The sequence below is a fragment of the Rhinatrema bivittatum genome, chromosome 11, assembly GCF_901001135.1.
Source record: "Rhinatrema bivittatum chromosome 11, aRhiBiv1.1, whole genome shotgun sequence".
Lineage (NCBI taxonomy): Eukaryota > Metazoa > Chordata > Amphibia > Gymnophiona > Rhinatrematidae > Rhinatrema > Rhinatrema bivittatum.
The window spans coordinates 70,437,428-70,457,046 of NC_042625.1; the positions used below are offsets into that span (position 1 = coordinate 70,437,428).

Genomic DNA, 19,619 nt, shown 5'->3' on the forward strand with positions numbered 1-19,619 from the left:
TCAAGACATGGTACAGTCGGGGCCCAGGTATCATACACCTACAGTGCCCAAACTTTCAAGAACTGGGTCGACTTCGGTTACCCCGGTCAAAAAACAAAAATTGACTGCGTCGTCCAGATCTCGGGGATCTGTCTCCGGCTCTTCGCATCGTACGACACTGTCACAGTCAGATAACACTGTGCATAAGCAACATGCGAAGCACTCGACGCATGCCCCGTCCACGACACCAGCAGAACAGTCTACGGCGCCATCGCATCATGCGCCATCTACGGCGCCATTGACGCATCATATAAAAACCAAGCAGTGGTTGGTTTTTGGAATGCAGCATGGTTTTTGGACGGCAGGATGGTTTGGACGGCAGCATGTGCCGTCCAAACCATCAGCGATGCATACGGCGCCTCCCACGATGCCATCGACGCAGGGAGCTCCTATTATGCCATCAGCACCCCCTCCTTCATTAAAGCATAAAGAAAAGAGACATCATCACACGCATCAGTCAAAGCCATGTAGTACACACAATCACCGTAGACATATGCAAAAGACGGCGTCAGCTTTAGTACATTCCGATCACTCCTCCCATTCCAGAGTAACCCTCTCAGATGTCGATGTGGAGGTCTCTCTGATTCTCCTTCTTTATCCTCAGGGGCGAGTTCTATATATTCGAGTATGTTATCAGTTTCCAAATGGACTCATTCCTCAATTCTACAGGAACTGCTATCTAAGAAACACAAATCGTCTCATGTTGCCACCATTCAAAGTTGTCTCTCCTGAAGATGTTTTGCTACCAACAGCTCCTGCTCGTCCACCTTCCGCAGCAAGACATCCTGTCAGGCCAAGCAGGGTTTTGGCATCAAAGGTGATGTCTTGAATCTCTCAAGCATTGTCTACCTTTTTTGATGACCTGGAAGTCTTACAAGGAGATATACTAATCCACCACAAGATACTAATCCGCCTCAGGAAACCTCTCCTATAGGGGACCAGGTTCCTATACTCCCTATGCCAGACCCTCCTTAGAATCCAGAGTCTCCAATCACATCTGTCTCATCACCCAGCTCCTTGAAGGGGTCTACCTTTGGACCCGCTGGATACCCTACTCCCCGCCGGAGGACCTTACATATTCAAAATTTATTGAAAAAGTAGGAGCAGTCCTAAATGTAGAAACCGGGAAGGTAGAGGACCCCCGTTCTGGGACACTTGGAATTTTGAAGATATTCGACATGCCCCATGAACCTACTGCTTTACCTCCGCATGCAGTTCTAGAGAATGTTCTTCAGAAAATGTGGGAAAGACTGTTTCCTACGGCTTCCACCTCTAGGAAAACAGATTTGAAATTCCACATGAGAAACTCACCGACGTATAACTCAGCCCAGTTTCCTCACAATTCAATTGTGGTGGAATCTGCAATGTCAAAAGCAAAGCGACCAAAACTTCACGCTAATAGGCCGCCGGGGAAAGATAACAGATATTTGAACCAATTTGGCAGAAAATCTTACCATTCAGCAATGTTATCCTCAAATTAGTACTCATCAATTTTATATAACACAATATCTTTTTTAATCCTTACAGAAATTACGACCTCTCTGCCTTGCAGAGGACGGTTCTTTACCACAATCCTTTACTGATATGGAAGAAGGATTAAGACATTTATTGCGTACCATCTATGAAAATTTTGAAACTTCTGCAAGAAATTCCTCGGCAGCGATCGCGGCCCATCGCATATCTTGGCTGCGCACAAGCGCTATATGGGACGATATTCCCTGCAAAGTGCAGAACCTCTTTGGTAAACAATTTGCAGAGACTGTTTCTAAGTTGAAAGAACAAAACTTAGCAGTATTATCTCTCACAACGCCTACGGAGTACCATTCCACCTTCAAAAGATACAACCCAACTTATCATAGGAAATCATTCCCAAGAGGTCAATTTCGCCCTTTATTCCTCTTTCCGAACTCAGCCATTCGCACAACCGAGGTCATCTTCTGCACAATCTTTGCTTCCTTGGCAACGTCCCCGTCAGCAACGACCAGCCAGACAGGGAACAACACCCCAGCAAAAACAGCCCCCAGCTTTTTGAGGTCAGTTCAGCCACCATCACCGCTACAGATAGGAGGACGCCTGCAATACTTCCAAAACATTTGGGAATCCATCACTTTGGATCGATGGGTCCTACAAATAATGAGGGAAGGTTACCAATTAAATTTCATTACCCACCCCCTCTACCTCACATACAACTTCTTCATGGATTCGAACACCAGATTCCGTCCTTAAAAACGGAAGTCTCCGAACTCCTTCTGAACGGATCCATATAACTACTGCCGAATCCTCAGAAAGATCAAGGATTTTACTCCCCATATTTCCTCATTCCAAAGAAGGCAGGAGGTTTTCGACCCATTCTAGATCTTCGGGACCTCAACAAACACATCCGAAAGGAGAAGTTCAAAATGACCTCTCTCAAAAACATTCTTCCCCCTTCTTCAATAGAACGATTGGATGTGTTCCATCAACCTGAAGGATGCGTACTCGCACATTCCCATGCACCAATCCTCATGGCGTTTCCTGTGTTTTTGAGTTCAGAACACTCATTACCAGTACAAGGTACTGCCATTTGGCCTCTCCTCGGCGCCCAGAGTATTCACCAAGTGTCTAGTGGTGATGGCAGCCCATCTCAGACAACAGTCAATTCATATATTTCCTTATCTGGACGTTTGGCTGATTGTAGCCTCAGACTCAATCACATGCAAGGCTCACACGTTGACGACTCTGCAATGTCTTCACCAGCTGGGATTTGTAATTATGAGAAATCACATCTCCAGCCTACTCAACTTCTACAATTCATTGGAGCAGTAATACACACCATTCACAACAGAGCCTACCTGCCTTGGGACAGGTCTCATACCCTTTCCAATCTAGCACAATGCATGTACAATCAAGCAAGTTCTTCGGCACAACAAGTCCTACAGCTGCTGGGTCACATGGCAGCAGCCATTCATGTGGTTCCTCATACAAGACTCCACATGCAACAATTACAATGGGGCCTCAAATGCCGTGGAACCAGTACAGACAACCATTATCAACAAAGGTTTGCATTACCACAATGATGAAGCAGGATATTCGATGGTGTTTCTCCCACTCCAATCTCTCCACAGGAGCCCCCCTTCAGACTGCCTCCTTATCAGATGATACTCACCACAGACGCCTCCAGAAAGGGTTGGGGTGGCACATCTGACTGATTTAAAAACTCAGGGTCTATGGGCCCCCGAGAAATCAAAACTCCACATAAATCTACTCAAACGGGCAATCTGGAATGCCCTCCAAACCTTCTCCAATCACGTTGCGGAGAAGTGACTCATGATTTACACAGACAACCAAGTTGCCATGTTTTACATAAACAAGGAAGGTGGGTCCGGTTCGTGGACTCTCTGTTGGGAAGCCCTTCGCATTCTCCATTGGGCGGAGATGATGAACATCTCTCTACAAGCTACCTACTTACCAGGCCTGGACAATACCACAGCGGACCGTCTCAGCAGACTTTTTCATCCACACGAGTGGATGCTCAATCCGCAGGTTGCGACAGATCTCTTCAACAAATGGGGCTATCCGAACATAGACCTCTTTGCAACAGAGGACAATCGACAAGTTCCTCGCTTTTGCCCCATTTATCCCAGCAAACTTCGATACGCTCCAGATGCCTTTCTCATTCCATGGACGGAGGGCCTACTCTATGAATACCCTCCCATTCCTCTTATCTCAAGGACAATTCAGAAGTGTATGCAGGATGTACCAGATATGATCCTAATAGCTCCAGCATGGCCACAACAGCCACGGTATGCCTATCTCCTCCGTCTATCCATTGCCGACCCAACGCCTCTGGGGACAGACTCAGATCTCCTAATGCAGGAAGGGGGAGCTCTACTCCACCCAATGCATCACTCCTTTCACCTTACAGCGTGGAGATTGAAAGGCAAATATTAAGTCATCTTGACCTTCCAACTCACATTGAAGACATACTTATTTCTTTTAGGAAACCTTCTACCAGACGTAATTACAAAGGGAAGTGGCACAGATACAGTGGTGCCATCACAAAAAACGTAACCCCTTCTCGTCAGGAGTGACAGACATTCTGCACTACTTACATCACCTCTACCAGTCGGGACTAGCTACGGCATCGGTACGTATCCACAACAGTGCTATTGCAGCTTTCCATAACACTATCAAGGGGGTTCCAATTTCGCAGCACCCTTTAATCACAAGATTCATACTCAAACCACCAATTCCATGGGACCTGAATGTCGTTTTGGAACAATTAATGTTATCACCATTTGAACCTCTGGATACGGCTCATATAAAATATCTAACCTGGAAAACAGTCTTTCTAGTGGCGATTACGTTGGCACGCAGAGTTAGCGAACTTCAAGCATTAGTTCACTACCCTCCATACCTTGAATTCTTCCATGACAAAGTAACTCGTCGCACTCATCCCACTTTCTTACCCAAGGTGGTATCGGCGTTCCATTTAAATCAGACAATCATCCTGCCTATCTTCAAACCAAAACCACATCAGTTGGACAGAGACCGTCAGTTGCACTCACTGGACTGCAAGTGAGCTCTAGTTTATTACAAACTGAGAACGAACTCTAGGACTAGACCTTCTCAACTTTTTCTTTCCTTCAACCCCAGTACTCCAGAACAACCAGTTTCCAAAAGGACAATAGCCAACTGGTTATCTCAGTGCATCCAGTTTTGTTACAACAAACGTTCCTTGAAATTAGCTACTAAACCTAAAGCGCATCAGATTAGAGCCACAGCCGCATCTGTGGCTCACCTCCACAAGGTACCACTATTGGACATCTGCAAAGCAGCAACTTAGTCTTCTCTACACACTTTCACGTTACATTACTGTTTACAACAGTCTGCTTCGGATGCTGCACTGGGTTCAGCACTCTTGTCAAACCTCCAACACTGATGGGACTGTCTACACTCCTACCAATGGTTGTCCTGAACTTTCCAAAAACAATAGCAAGACACCATCACTAGCTTGGGACTCCCATACAGCATGGCTAAATCAGCCTGCTATCGACGGGAAAAAGCAAGTTTGCTTACTGTAAATGGTAGATAGCAGATTATTTAGCCATGCGTTCCCGCCCTCCTACCTAGACAGTCCAAAAAAAAAAAAAAAAGAGGACGTTAACGACTTCGTTCTATCTTGGTTACAAAGAAACTGAGGGAGAGATGGCTGATTCGCGTGGGAACACACCGCCCAGATGCACAGAGTTCAAGATCTGTGACTCACTGAGGGAAGCTCCGCCTACGAAGGTCGCAACGTGCTCCCATACAGCATGGCTAATCATCTGCTATCTATGGAAACACCGTTTACGGTAAGCAAACTTGCTTTTCCCACCTGGATCTCATGGAGAAACACTTTGAGAAAAGTAAAAATGGCTTACTGCCACTGAATGGCCTAGGAGCTATACTGGCAGTGGCTTGACATTTGAGCACCCACAGAGGCCAGGGAGACAGACCATTGTCTAGCTCACTCCCATCCAAAGAAAACATAGGATTTTACATCATTGAAATCAGCATTGAGGAGTACCAATTCTGGGCATTGGGTGAAGGCAGAGAAGCATCGGCCTAGGTCCCTGATGGAGTACAATTCCAGCAACAGAGAGATTTTGGCTGTGGCCATAAATCCCCCAAAGTGTTCCCAAATAGAGAGCATATCATCCTCATATCCATGTTGGAAATCCCAACAGCTTCCAAGGGCCCAGATGCCAGCCACCAATCTCTGCGTCCCAGGAAGATGTGACCACGCCTCATAGATCATTGGCAATTTTCAAAAAGGAGTTAGGAAAAAAGAATCCAAGCAGCACTGAATTGAAGGGCTGCAAGCACCAGTGCATTGACAACATTGATGGCTTTGCAAACAGGTTCAACCCCTGCTGCAAATTCTTATGCCATCTGGTGAAGGACCTTGAAGCTGGCTCCTGGAAAAGCAACAGGAAAGAGTCTCCTTCAGAGGATCTTTTTTGCCATCTTTGGAAAGAGTATGGTGGAGCCCATTCTATTTGATTTATAAAAACAGGAAGAATCCAAGGCTCTGTGTTGAAAAGCAGGACTGAATTAGTCATGACAGGTGAGTGATGTCATCTGATGGTGCTGACTGGACCCATTTTACTACTGATTGTGCACAGGAGTTCCTGTGTTTGCGATGCCTTATGAGCCCCTCAGTCTTTTTTTTTTTTTGTTTTATTTTTTGTCTAAGCTTTCGACTGACGTATACCCTCTCTCTTACTTCTTTGCTTTTGCAGTTTTTCATCAAATTTCTACCTTTTTCAAGGTTCCCTCACTACCTCAGGAGCTCCATTTCAGTGCTGTCTAATAAAAAAGTAAATAGAGAAAGTAAGGAATATCAAGACTGACTTCAAGAAGGCCTCAGCAGTGTACTGGGTCCTGTCACCTTCTTCGCACTCTCTGGAGCGTGAAGTTGAATTTCTTTTTGGCGGCAAGGAGGAGTCCACCTCCTTTCTTTTTGTGTCTTGGGATAGAAAAGAAGCTATATACGTCTGTAGGCAGTTGGTTAATTAAAGCAGTGTCAGTATCCTTTAACCAGGATTCCGTGATAGCACATATGTCAGGGGATTCGTCTGTGAGGATGTCATGTAGTAGTGTGGTCTTTTTTAAAATGGATTGAGCATTTAGTAGTAGAATGGAAAAGGTCATCATACCCAGAAGTTGCGTGAGGGGGGAGGCCATAATGGGTATAAGTGATCTGTGCTGTTGATTGCAGGTGCACGGCAGTGAGTCAGCACCAGCTGGTGGAGAATGGGGAGGGAAAAAGAACAACCAATTGCCCCAGGGGAGAGGGTGACGAGTGAAAAAACCCCCCCAAAACATCCAGCCCAGGAGGAAAATGTTCTGATGGCCCACAGGCTCTTTCCTGCTCCAGAGCTTGCAAACCTTGCTGCAGGGACTCGAGCATTCCCACACAAGGTCATGGGAGGGAACACTGGGCAGAAGGTGGGGAGATTCGGGAGAAAGCAAGTGGGGAGAATGCAAGGGTGAAGGTTTGTCTAGGGCCCTGCTTGAACCTTTCCTGTTAAACAGAGCTGTGATGGATTCAGTCAGTACCTCCTTTAGCTCCTTTGATATTCCAGGATGTATGTACCTATCAGATCCAATAGCCTTGTTTACTTTCTGTTGCATTAGTGCATTGCAGACTCCCTCAGTAAGTGGAGATGTGACCCTACACCCTGTTATGTCCTTGTCTTTTGCATTTGGTTTATCACCCCTCTCCTACTGTGAATATCTGCAGAAGTGTTCTGATTCTCCTGTTAACTAAACTCATCCTCCCCCTTTAATTCTTACCATTTCCCTTTGGTCTTCCTTTCTTCACTTATGTCTAAAGAAAGTTTTGTCCCCTACTTTACTGATTGGGCAATATGCTTCTCTGTTTTAGCTGTTGCTTGTCTAATTGTCCTTCTTCCCTCCCTTCATTTCTCATGGTAATTTTGCTGCCTTCCTCCTCCTCCTCTCTGTTGGTATTTCATAGCTGATAATTTTTTTCCTACCTCTTTAGTGAACCATAGTGGTCTCTTATCCTCTTCCCCTTGCTAACATGCCTGACACAATAATTTGTTGCTCCTTTATTGCTGTCCATAGACTTCCATAACATAATTCTTCATTTTTTAAATTCGGCCCTTCTGAAATCTAGGACCTTAGCTCCAGTATAATTTGGTTCTCATCTAGTTGTTTACATTGAACCACACAGTACATTGATCCCAGGTTGTCCCTTACATAACTTGTGATACTGTCTCCATTTGTTGGTACCAGGTACAGTGTTTGATTTATATTCTGCTTTTTTAGGCCTTTCAAAGCAGATTACATTTAGGTACTATAGGTATTTCATCTCACCATGAGGAGTTCCCTCAGTTGCTTGAGACTGAATTCTGCAAAGATTCTAGTATCCCTCTACTTCTAATTGGTCCAGTAGTTAACTCTTGAATCTATATCTGGTATATTTAGATCCCCCCCTTTAACAGCAACCTCGCTTCTATAGCAACCGGCCAAAAAATGTAGTTTCACAACACAGCAGTTCCTTGCTGCTTTATTTTCTGGTCTTAACGCTTGACTGTAACCAATATTCATTCTCTTGTCTCCCCCCCCCCCCCCCCCCCCAATAGGGTTAAGTACTGAAGGCATCTACCGTGTGAGTGGAAACAAGTCTGAGATGGAGAGTCTGCAACGACAGTTTGATCAAGGTAATATCTCTGTCCACTTTTGTGCAGATTATAGAAGACAGTGAGGGAAATTCTTCCCATAAACTTAGCTCTAGTGATGCATGGGTTTCACTTATGTAAATTCCCTCCGCTACAGAGCTGTATGATGTAAGCAATAATGTATTTGTTGTAATTCACTTTGAGACCATCCTTGGGAAAAAGGCAGAACATCAAATGTGTATAAATAAATGAGGCCTACCATTGAGTGAGCTATGCTTTGCTGCCCACAAAATATTGCTTAAATGAGGCTTACCTTTGTTAGGGATGTGCATGCGTTTCCATCCATTTTGGCAGTACCCGCATACCTCTCCCACTTTATAGTACACACGAAAAAATGAATAATAAGTGCATAATTTGTTAAAAATACACGTCTGTTTTTTCACTACTATAAAGTTGGCGAGATATGTGCATACTGCTGAAATGGATGAAACAAATGCACATCCCCTACCCTTTGTGTGCACTCTTAGGTGCTCTGTATCTGAGTGTTACTGCTGTACCTCAAGCCAGCTTAAATCCTGCTCCAACTCAATATGAGGAAAATTGGGCTGTGGTCTTACTCCTCAATAGCAATAAACACAACAGGCTGGGAGTCTTGTCCATCCGTCTGCCCTGTGTGAGAAAAAGAGAGACTACAGAGTGTATTTCACTCAGGTAGGCTGCAGATAAGGCCCATATACAGGCTACTTGATATTTTGAAGACTCCTAAGTCTCCTGCTGTTTTAATGAAGACTCTGTTTTGTGGATCCCAAAATAATAGTTATAAAAGGCAGAGTTATTTATTTATTTTTAAATAATGAAACTGTTCCACCAACCGCTTTGGCTGAAAGGCCGATTGTTGCCTCCTGTTGTTATTCCTGTCTTTAATAATTAGTGTTGGAGACCAGGCTTTGCCATCATTCTACATCTACGACCGACCCCACCTTCCATTTATATTACCAGCTGCAGGATGCCATTGGTTAACCAATGGGGATGGCAATTCTAGATGTGGCATGTAGAAACACCCCAGATCCAAGATGGAGAGAGAGAGAAATATTTCAACCCTGTGTTGTTGATCTGCCCTGCCCTCTGCATGTGCATGCTTCCACACAGCACTGATGGTAATTGGCTAGATAAACATCTCTTCCCTTTCAGATCATAACCTGGACCTGGTGGAGAAGGACTTCACAGTGAATGCAGTGGCTGGGGCAATGAAAAGCTTCTTCTCTGAGCTGCCAGATCCTCTGGTTCCTTACAATATGCAGAATGAGCTAGTGGAGGCACATAGTGAGTATGCTGTGCCTGGGAGGGAGAATTGGGTTGGGTCAATGAAGGACTTCTATAGGATTGCTGATTTCTTAAAACTATAGAAAGAGCTCTGATGCTGTAAATTTAGAGCAGTTGAAAGTAGCTCCTGACTTGCACAATGCTTTTGATTTAGTAGGAGCTAGTGGACCTTGGAGTATGCATTTTGTGGCAGCATGATGAGTGGTGTCGGTAACTTTTGTTCCTGAAAAAGAGTGATGAGCCTATTGACATCCCTGATCTGCTGTTCCCCAGAATGCATCCTTCCTATCAGTAACATCAAAGGAGCCCTCTTCATGGTTAGATCCCTCACAGTATTATTTGGTCTGATTGGAACATAATTTGCTTTGAATTTTCAGTGTGAAGGTTCTTTAATGTCTAACGAGGTCATCTTGAGACCCTGTGAATTGTACTTTGAGTCTTACTTCACATGCAGACTCTCCTCTTGGAGACTGTGTCTTGTTTGGCTGAAAATTTTAGCGAGATGAGCTCACTATTGAGGGACTTAGTCCCACTAGCCTTGCGGCTAATTGCTTGCATTTCAGGGTTGCACTTAGACGTGAGTGGCCTACTGTAAGTGGCTGCTAGCATTGTGTGCAGTGCCATCTTGTGGCAGAAAAGGAGCACTGTACCTGTAAATTTGTTTTGTGAGAATTACTGAGACAGCATCTTTAATTACAAATTTTAAATGTTTTTGTAAACCAAAGAAAGTCACACTAGTTTAAAGACAGAACATAACACAAGTCATACTATGAATGATCTACGCTTTTTATTCTGTCCAGTCACTTGTTTTGTTGGTTTTTTAGGGTTGTGAGTTTTGTTTTTAGTTTTTCTATACATAGCCTTTCTGTGTCATTAGATTAAGGCATTTTATCTGAAAGCATTCATTTTCTTCCAGAAATCAATGATCATGAACAGAAGTTGCATGCACTAAAGGATGTACTGAGGAAGTTTCCTAAAGAAAACCAGGAGATCTTTAAATATGTCATTTCTCACTTAAACCGGTATGTGCTGTGGGGTGAATGCCTAGGTATACTGGAATGCGTTGAGGGTGTTTAGTATCTAGGCTTGAATTGTTCAAGATATGCACTGCAGAGATCTTACTCCATCAGTAGGATTCTCTTTTGCGCTCTTGTCTTTAAATAGTGCTTTCCTTTCCAGTTCGTTTGTTTGCCCTTATATGCATAAGAACTTAAATTTAAGAACATAAAATGTACCATGTTGGGTCAGATCAAAGATCCATCAAGCCCAGCGTCCTGTCTCTGATAGCTGCCAATCCAAGATACTAGGAAGTAGTCAGCAGATCCCGAAGTGTCCTGCAAAGATGCTCTCCTCCCCTAGTCCTTGGCACAGTTGTGCTTCCTGTGGGTACTGTCATGTTACCTTATCTCTGTGATCAATACTATTACTAGCATTTATCATTTTGGTAAAAACAGTGCAATATGGAAAGTAAATGCCAAGAAAACTCTCTCCTCACAGGCCTGGAGGATGTGGGATTCAGAAAGAAGGAACAACTGCAGCAGAGCCCCAAATCTATAGGACCATATGTAGAAGAAGTTAGTTAAGCTGCAGGAAATGTTTGTTGTGTTTTCTCTTGAAACTGAGTTCAAAGTGTAATGAATGGGGACTGGCTCAGGTGCAGTGCTGTGCATTGCCATGTAGTAGGACTTAAGTTTGATTTCCTGGTCAGGTCTTTTGCTCCTTATGTCAGCCTGGGCTGGGCGTGCTACCAAGACACATTCACAGCCTCTGATGGGAGGGTACCCTAGTCATTTTGCAGTAATGACACTTGGTAGCCTTATTTTGGGCCCATAATTGCCCAGTTTCAAAAGCAACCCTAGTGTATAGTCAGTTCCCAGCTGAGGACTGGGTTAGATGAGTTTGGAGGGTGATATAAAACAGGGAAAAATCCCTAGGTATTTGAAAATATTTCATGATACCATATTCCAACCCCAGTTCTGATTGATCCTGAATTTAAGCAGAGCAGAAGGAAACTACTGGGTCAAAAAAAAGTAATACATGCGATTGTCATGTGTACAGGCTGACTAAAGTGGAGATTGTCAGATGCTATAAATGTAGAGATGGGAAAGTTATATGAGCAGTCTATATCTGTTTTTACTTGCATCAAGAAATATAAGAAATAATTCCTTCACTCACAAGAGATGTCTGGTAGATGATTACAAGATTCTCTGAGGACAAGCAGGATGGTAGTCCTCACATATGGGTGACATCATCAGATGGAGCCCCAATGCCCTGCATGCCCTATACCACACGTCCATGCAGGGTCCCTCATCAGTCTCTTCTTTTCCGCAGAGCTTATGCCTCACGGTCTGATTGAGCTCACTTTGTCTGTTTCTGGCCTAGTGGAACATTTTTTCAATGCGTTTTTTTTGTTGTTTTCTGTATTGTGCCATCGCCGGGTCCCTCTCTATGCCACCCCATAGTGTCCTAGCTTTCTATCTGGAGCGGCAGAAGCTCATAGACAGGCCACCCAACTTTTTTGTTTCTTTTGATAAGAATAGGTTGGACGTTGCTTTGCCAAACAGACACTATCCAATTGGTTAGTAAATTGCATTTCCTATTATGCCCAGGCGGGACTGCATCTTAGGGGTATATCAAGGCTCATTCTGTCAGAGCCATGGCAGCATCTGTGGGCCACTTGCGAGCAGTTCCCGTGGAGGAGATCTGCAAGGCTGCGATGTGCAGTTCTCTCCACACATTCACATTTCATTACTGTCTGGACAGTGATGGCCGATGTGATAGTAGTTTCGTCCAGTCTGTCCTTCGGACCCTATTTGAGGCGTAAAACCCAACTCTCCCACCTAGGGCCCATTGTTTAGGTTCAGGCTGTCTCCCTCTCTGTTGCCAACAGCACCAGTGGTGTTGTGCCTGTTGGCACCTGGTTAGGTGTCTGGTCCCCTTTTTTTGTTGGGAAGCAGCCTGTAGCTAGGGATTCACCCATGTGTGAGGACTACCATCCTGCTTATCCTCAGAGAAAGCAGAGTTGCTTACCTGTAGCAGATGTTCTCAGAGAATAGCCCTCACAAAATCCACCCACTACCCCGCAGAGTTGAGTTTCTCCTATTTTTTTAATTTAATCATAATTTTATGTTACGAGACTGAAGAGGGACTCCGTGTGGTATAAGGCATGCTGGGCATGCTCGGTGTGCCTAGTCAAAGTTCTAGAAACTTTGACATAAGTTTTCTGCATCGACACTCCATCTGATGTTACCCATGTGTGAGGGTTAACATCCTGCAGACCTCAGGGAACACCTGTTACAGGAAAGCAACCCTGCTTTCTGCATTTGCGAAATGCATATTTGCTGCTTTGCACCAAAATATACCAGCATGGGACAATATATAATCTTCCTTGTGTTTTTTTTTAAAGTGGAGGGCTGACAATTTTATTTTTCCCTAGATTTCCAAAAATGTTCATGCCAGTACCAGTGAGAGCATAAATCTGTCTTTAGGGATAAACCTCAACTGGATTAATCAAAGGGGCTGGGGAACTGGGTCTCTAGGTTTTTCTCCTATGGCCTAACCATGCTCCTTTCTTTCTGCCCCAGGGTCAGCCAGAATAACAAGGTGAACCTGATGACCAGTGAGAATCTGTCCATCTGTTTCTGGCCCACTCTGATGCGGCCGGACTTCACCACCATGGATGCACTGACTGCCACTCGCACGTACCAGACAATCATCGAACTCTTTATCCAACAGTGCCCCTTCTTCTTCTACCACCAGCTTCCTGTTGACCCTTCTGGCACCATGCCCAGCTCTCCTTCCTCCATCCTTGTGGCCCATACCCCCTTCCCACCATTACCATCTCCCCCGCAGTCCCCTCCCCCAACGCCACAGTCCCCAGTGCAGATACCACTCCTCCCACCACAGCTTCAGGCTGAGCAGCATACACTGTGAACGGGGACAGAGGAAGGGGGGAAGTTCTCATCTATGAGGTGGAGACAAGTGTCAGAACTAGGATCTGATTTGCCACCCCTAAACTGCCATCAGTACTAGTCGAGCAGCCAGCCTTGGAGGGGATTGTTGGGGGCATTGGACAAAGAGGCATTCCATCAGAAGGGAAGCCAGGTGCAGAGAGGTGTACAATGTGTTCTGTCTCTTGCGTGAGAGGAGACTCCGTTTTAAAGTACCAAGATTCTATTCTGTCTGGATTGGTTGTCACTCTGTTCCTCTTACACGATGGAAAATTAACAGTGTCCAAGTTCCTGTTAAGCGTTCAGTCCTGTGCATCTGCTCTTTTTCTGCTGCTTGTACTGGAAGGGGCAGTAAAAGGGGATTTTAACTGAAGCCACTACCTAGGAGGACCTGACTGGCCTTGCTTTGAGAAAGAAAGGTTGTCATCATTTTCTCTTCTTCCACCTTCCCCCAACCTCCTTTTATTTGCAGGCCACCACCCAGGAGCAAACACTATTCAGCCAGGTACTGTTTATGATGATGATTCTTGTTGCAGCACCAGACCTTTGTCCGTACATGCAAGCAGTTGCTGGCTCCTGGATTTACATCCCTTCATATTGTGCTATAACCCCCAAGACTGATGGGAAGGAAGCCGCACTGTATGTTCCTAGGAAGGAAGTGGCACAGGAGCTGGAGTGGAAAGGGTGAAGCTAGGTCCATACCTCAGGATCTGTCACCTCTTGTATCACTCACCACCTCCCCTCCACCCACTGTTCTGCACGTACAGCATGTGGCAATGGGTTCCATTATCGCTATGGACTGACCAGGGCTGCCATCCAGTATCTAGTCACTACACACCTATTTGGCCAGCAAGGACATGGCAATTAGCACTTACAGGAAAGAAGGATGGCATGGGCGGAGGTTGCTGAGCTGGATATTACTACTAAAATGCTATTGTTAAACTTGCTTGCTTTGAGGGTGGGGGAGAAGTAGTGGCAGACTCTGGTGGCTCTTAATTTCCCTTTTTTGTAGAAGGTACCTCACTACACGTAATACACTACAACGTTAGTGTCTTTCATGGTCTGTGCTGGCTGGTAGGGATATAAATGGGAACATGTCTGTGTATATTCCTGCAAAAGGATGGCTCTGACCATATGTTGGCATAGACACATGGGCCATGCGATCGGGAGGCATTCAAGATGGAGTGATGCAGCTCTTGCTCTCTGCTTTTCTAATATTGAGAGGCTACTTACTATATGTAGGTTGGAAGTAAAGAGGCGTAACTATAAAATGAATACATATGCATGGATATCTGGCCTATGGAGGAGGTGCAGAACCTGCATGGACTGTGGGGAGGTGCTTACATGTCATCAATTATACTAGCCCCTCCCAGGAACTATTGCACACTTCTCTTGTTCACATCTCATGGTGGTGTGGCTGCAGTGGCATGTGTACAACCGTTGTGCATTTGCGGTGTATATGGTTTGGAGATGGCGAGGAGCACCTTCCCATAGATGCTGCTGTTTATCACGGGTTGTGTGTGAGTGCCCACCAGTGGATGCCAGCGCACGTGTACACTTGTTGCCACCTGTGTTCATTTCCCCATCATGTCCCAGCCCCTTGGGAGCATTTGCTTATTGAAGAGGTAGAGTTTTTCTGGGCTGCATGTATGGTGTCTCCGTCCCTCTTGTTGCTGGAGCATGTAGGGTAACCCTGGGGTAGATCATAATCTCCCCACTCTTTCTCTTCGCACTTTAAATAACCAATAGAACAGGATAGGGGTTTCCAACTTTTTGTTTGTAAAATATGTAGCTCTGAATTTTGTAATTGCCGATTCTAATGCATTTTTTGGCATGAGAAATGAACAACTCGTTCTAGAAATAAACTGAGTTATTTATGTACTAATAAAAATAAATTGCATTTAAAAATTCTGTGTATGATAAAATAGTGCCCAAAGTATACTCGTAAGCATTCCTTAGATAGAAGTTTCCATTTGTACTTTAAAAAAATATAAAAAACCCAAGCCTGAGTTTCCTGTATATATTTGATCTGTAAGGGCTCCCTGGTGTACAAGAAACACTTTTCTTGTATCTTTCTGGAAGTAGAGGAGGGCTGTGTTTCACTAGAACAGCAGGTGCACTGGGTTGGGAGCATGTCATGAGAAGGAGTGGCAGTGCCAGGATAGAAGTAATGCCACATGAAAGGGAGTCCAGGGGTAGCTGAAGGGTGACAGTATCTGGCATGTCTGTAATGTGTAGAAGTAGCATATCATTGGGAAGGGGGAGAAGGCAGAAGGGATACCATTGCCACCCAACCCTATCATCATTTGAATCCAGTTTCTCAAGAAAAGCAGGTATGCAAAGCCATAGATGCAATGGGGACAGAATTGGGCCTGTCTCACTTCATTATTATATGCAGTCAGTTGGTGACTTGTGAAGTCAGTGGCAAAGAGAGCAGGATAGCTGCATTTGAAGAGTCAGGACGGGTGATTGTGTCCAGTGATGTGTGTGTCACCTTGTGGACACTGCATGGACCAGTCTTACATTTTCTGCATACCCTTCTGTAATTCATTCTGACCTCCTATAAAAATATCAGGTTATGGTGATCGGTGGATTTGAAATTTATGAAAGATTCTTCCTTCAGGTGTGTGAATGGATGAGGCTCGCTGAGTGCTGAAGATTTTCCCAATCTAACATTCCAAGCTCTTTTTTTTTTTTTTTTTTTTTTTCCATATCCTTCCCATTTTCTAAGCTACCTAATGCCCACAAAACCTTGCATGGCTCTGCACCTCTCTTTACAATTGTAAAATATCTTCCATCCACAACGGACAGCAAAAATGTTTGTTAGTAAGTGGTTGGTGCTAGGGGAAGAGGGGGTAACTGCTCACATGTTTGCCCTTCTTGTGATTTTCCTTCTCATGTTCCTGCTCAGTTTTCCACAGCAGATGACAGCAGGAGAGCTTGTGTGTGTGTGTGTGTGTGTGTGTGTGTGTGTGTGCAGTATTTTTTTTAAGCAATAGATATAACAGGCTCTCTAAGCCCTTGCCTCCTTTAATTTTTCCACCTCTGCTTTAGATGTGTAAGGGACTAGGTAATCTAGCTGTTCCATGCAGTAGCAAGCGACCAGGTCAGGAATGGGCATGATGCTTGCAGTTGTGCATGTATGTTGATGATGTTGGATGTAGGTGTCCGGGGTGGGGAGGGGCGGGGCGGGGCAGTAGAGAGAAGAGGATTGTAAATGATGGGGGCATGAGTAGTAGATTTTCTGTAGCTTTTCCATCCTGACTCTCTTCCTTTGCTCTGTACCTCCTAGAATGCTGCTTAGTTTACAGCTAACCCAGGAGAAAAACTTGCTTTTGTTTCTCACTGGTTTTAGCCTGTGCCACCTGGTGCTAGATAGTGAAAGAATTATGAGATTGCTCTGCTTAATGGTCTTTGCTGCCTGTCTGTCTCATTTCTCTTGGATGTGAGAAAGATGATAGAGGTGAAAACCACAACAAATAATCCCTGCCACTGTCTGTTTTTGTCAGAAGGTTTCATTTTCTCTTGATAAAAAGCCCTTCTTGGTGTGTTAGGGCATCAAGATGTTAGATATTTGCCCAGTGTCAGCTGTTGTACATTAGTGGCATGTAGTGCTGTTCTACACCCATGGATGATGAAGGTGGACTGCTGCACTCCAGGGTACCTCTACACCGCTCTGGTGTATTGTGCTATAAGGCAGACAATATTGTACTCTAGAAATAAAGGGTAAAGAACTTGTGACTTAAGTTGAATTAAGAAGGGTATTTTTAGTCAAGAGAGGCTTCTTTGTTTACACTTTCTGTGAATATTTAGTGCTACAACTGTAGAGACCCATCTGCTGTATACATAAAATAATGCTACATTCCTGCTCAGTCAGCTTTTTTAGATTGGCTATGTATAGTGTTGCCTTCATTTTAGAAGAAATCAAACCCCCCCCCCCCCCCCCCCCCCCAACCACACTTGGAAGTTGCTTTGTTAAAATCAGCACACGGTGTGCTGGTAATTGTGTGATAGGCTTGAGCTGCAAATCCTGGAGGGAAGGAATGGAGACGGAAAACCCACTTGGGCTTTGACATCTCCTGCACTCGACAAAGCAAACTGATGACTTATATTATAGAAAGAGGTTTCAGTATCCTGTGTTTTAGCCCTGAGCAGTGACTGCTTGTAACAACTGAAAGGAATTGTATTAATAAACCGATGTTGATGCTGAGGCAATAGTTAACTGATGGGTATCACTGATTCCTGAAGCAGCCCAGGTGGATCGCAGCCAAAGTCTACCTGGTGCAACACAAAACTGTCCGGTAAGGGGAGCAAATAAACATGTCACAAGCCAACAAACTCCTAGCTGCCCTAGTGAAAAGGCCATGCCAATATATCCAAGACCAGAACAGGCTAGGGGTTATTGATTATCTCCAGCCACACTTATCGCTTCCCTGCTGCACTGAGCTAGTGCTAAAAAGTTTAGTGCCTGTGCCATTTATTGTCCCTGAAAGAAAGGGGAGCCTGAAGTAAATTTCTTTTGATACCCACGTTGACTTTTGCCACAGACCAGTCCTGGCTTTTGAGTGAGCCTTGGTGTGTTGTGCTTCTTGTCCCTCTTTCTTCCACATATAAATCAGTAACAGATACCAAAATGTATTTGGGAGGAGGGGAGAATCAAGAAGCCAGGCCTGGCATTTCTCTGGGAAACTGGGTCACTTCATGTGGCTGTCAGTATCTGGTATTAACCTATAATTGGACCAACATAACTCATCTGGAAATGTAGAAGAGCCTCAGAGAGCACGTGGAAACCCATGCCTTACACGTGACTAGCTCTGTTTTTTAGGCCTCTATGCTTGGGACCAAAGTGGCCCCTTATGTTCCCCACTCCCCACCTTCCCCATGCGTGTTTGCGTCTGCTGGGCATGGTTAGGCCTTTTATCAGAAATTTCTCCTCACTACCTGTGAATTGATAATGACCTAGGTTTTATGGTTTCAATACGGTCTTTAATTTTATATTTTAATTTTTGCAAATCTAAAGTACAGCATTACTTGTTGTATTTTTAATTGTAGCTACAGCTAGTATAAGTTATTTGTTTAAATAATAAAAGAGGGAAAAATATGGAATCCTTTTGGTTGCCAGTGTATATTTAAAACATTTTTTAATTGTATGGGGATTAGAAATCCTCGAACAAGCTTGAAATTAACATTTATTTCCCGGTACTTTCTTCACATGTAAAAGTGTTCTCTTTCTTTCACGCGCTCTCTCTCTCTATATATATGTCGATGAATTAACATATATTGAGTTCATTACAAATATTAATGGTATTAAAGAGAAAAAGAAATGTAAAAAAAAGTGTTAATGATTTGACAGATTATGTGGCGGAAAAAAATCTGTCCTGTTTGAAAAAACAAACAAACAAATCATTGAACTCAATGTTAGATAAGTTACAATTTATTGCTTTCCATTTCTAGAGGGCTTAGCAGATACATCTTGTACTTGAATTGACAGTAGACTGATTCATTTTCTGCCTCTTCTAAGGACGTTATTTTTCTTTAACACTAAATGTTTTTTTCCCCAGGGTCGATCCATTTTAGTGCATGGTAATGTAAAATTGCTGGGGTCAGATTCTGCTGACTTTAAAAATATTTAAAAAAAAAAAAAAATGTATTTGCTACCAGGTATTGTAATTGTCTCAATGGGAATGGTGTAAAAACTTTAAGGCCTTATGTGACATGTATCATAGTTAATAAATCAATCTTGTTAAAAAAAAGGAAAAAAGAAAAGCAAAAAAGATTAATAAATGCATATAATGGATTCTTTTTTTTTTTTTTTTTTAATTGGTAACCAGTGGACCATCTGCTTGGGCCCTCTTAATTTTTTTAAAGCAGGTTCATCTGAACTGCTGGTTGGTTTATCTATAGAATGCGCTGAAATGAGGCAAATGTGACTAGCAAAAAATGGAAGGTGCAGTGGCTAAAAATGCCTGACATTATCTGTAACCAGGTAACATGAGGCAGGGGTAAGCAACTCCAGTCCTTGAGTGCCACAGGCCAGGCCAGGCCAGGTTTCACACTATCCATACTGAATATTCATGAAATGTATTTGCATATACTCACTGTATGCAGATATATCTCATGCATATTCATTGTGGAG

At 43.9% G+C, this 19,619-nt stretch overlaps 1 protein-coding gene across 1 annotated transcript in view; it reads left to right on the plus strand.

The window, feature by feature from the left end:
* ARHGAP35 (Rho GTPase activating protein 35) overlaps positions 1 to 19,280 on the plus strand; it is a 78,907-nt gene extending 59,627 nt beyond the window's left edge. The window contains exons 4-7 of the mRNA XM_029619306.1: positions 8,175 to 8,252; positions 9,402 to 9,533; positions 10,450 to 10,555; positions 13,118 to 19,280. Of these exons, the coding sequence (XP_029475166.1) occupies positions 8,175 to 8,252; positions 9,402 to 9,533; positions 10,450 to 10,555; positions 13,118 to 13,466 (665 nt within the window). The 3' untranslated portion in view covers positions 13,467 to 19,280. The remainder of the gene's footprint in view (positions 1 to 8,174; positions 8,253 to 9,401; positions 9,534 to 10,449; positions 10,556 to 13,117) is intronic.
* Positions 19,281 to 19,619: the final 339 nt, after the last annotated feature.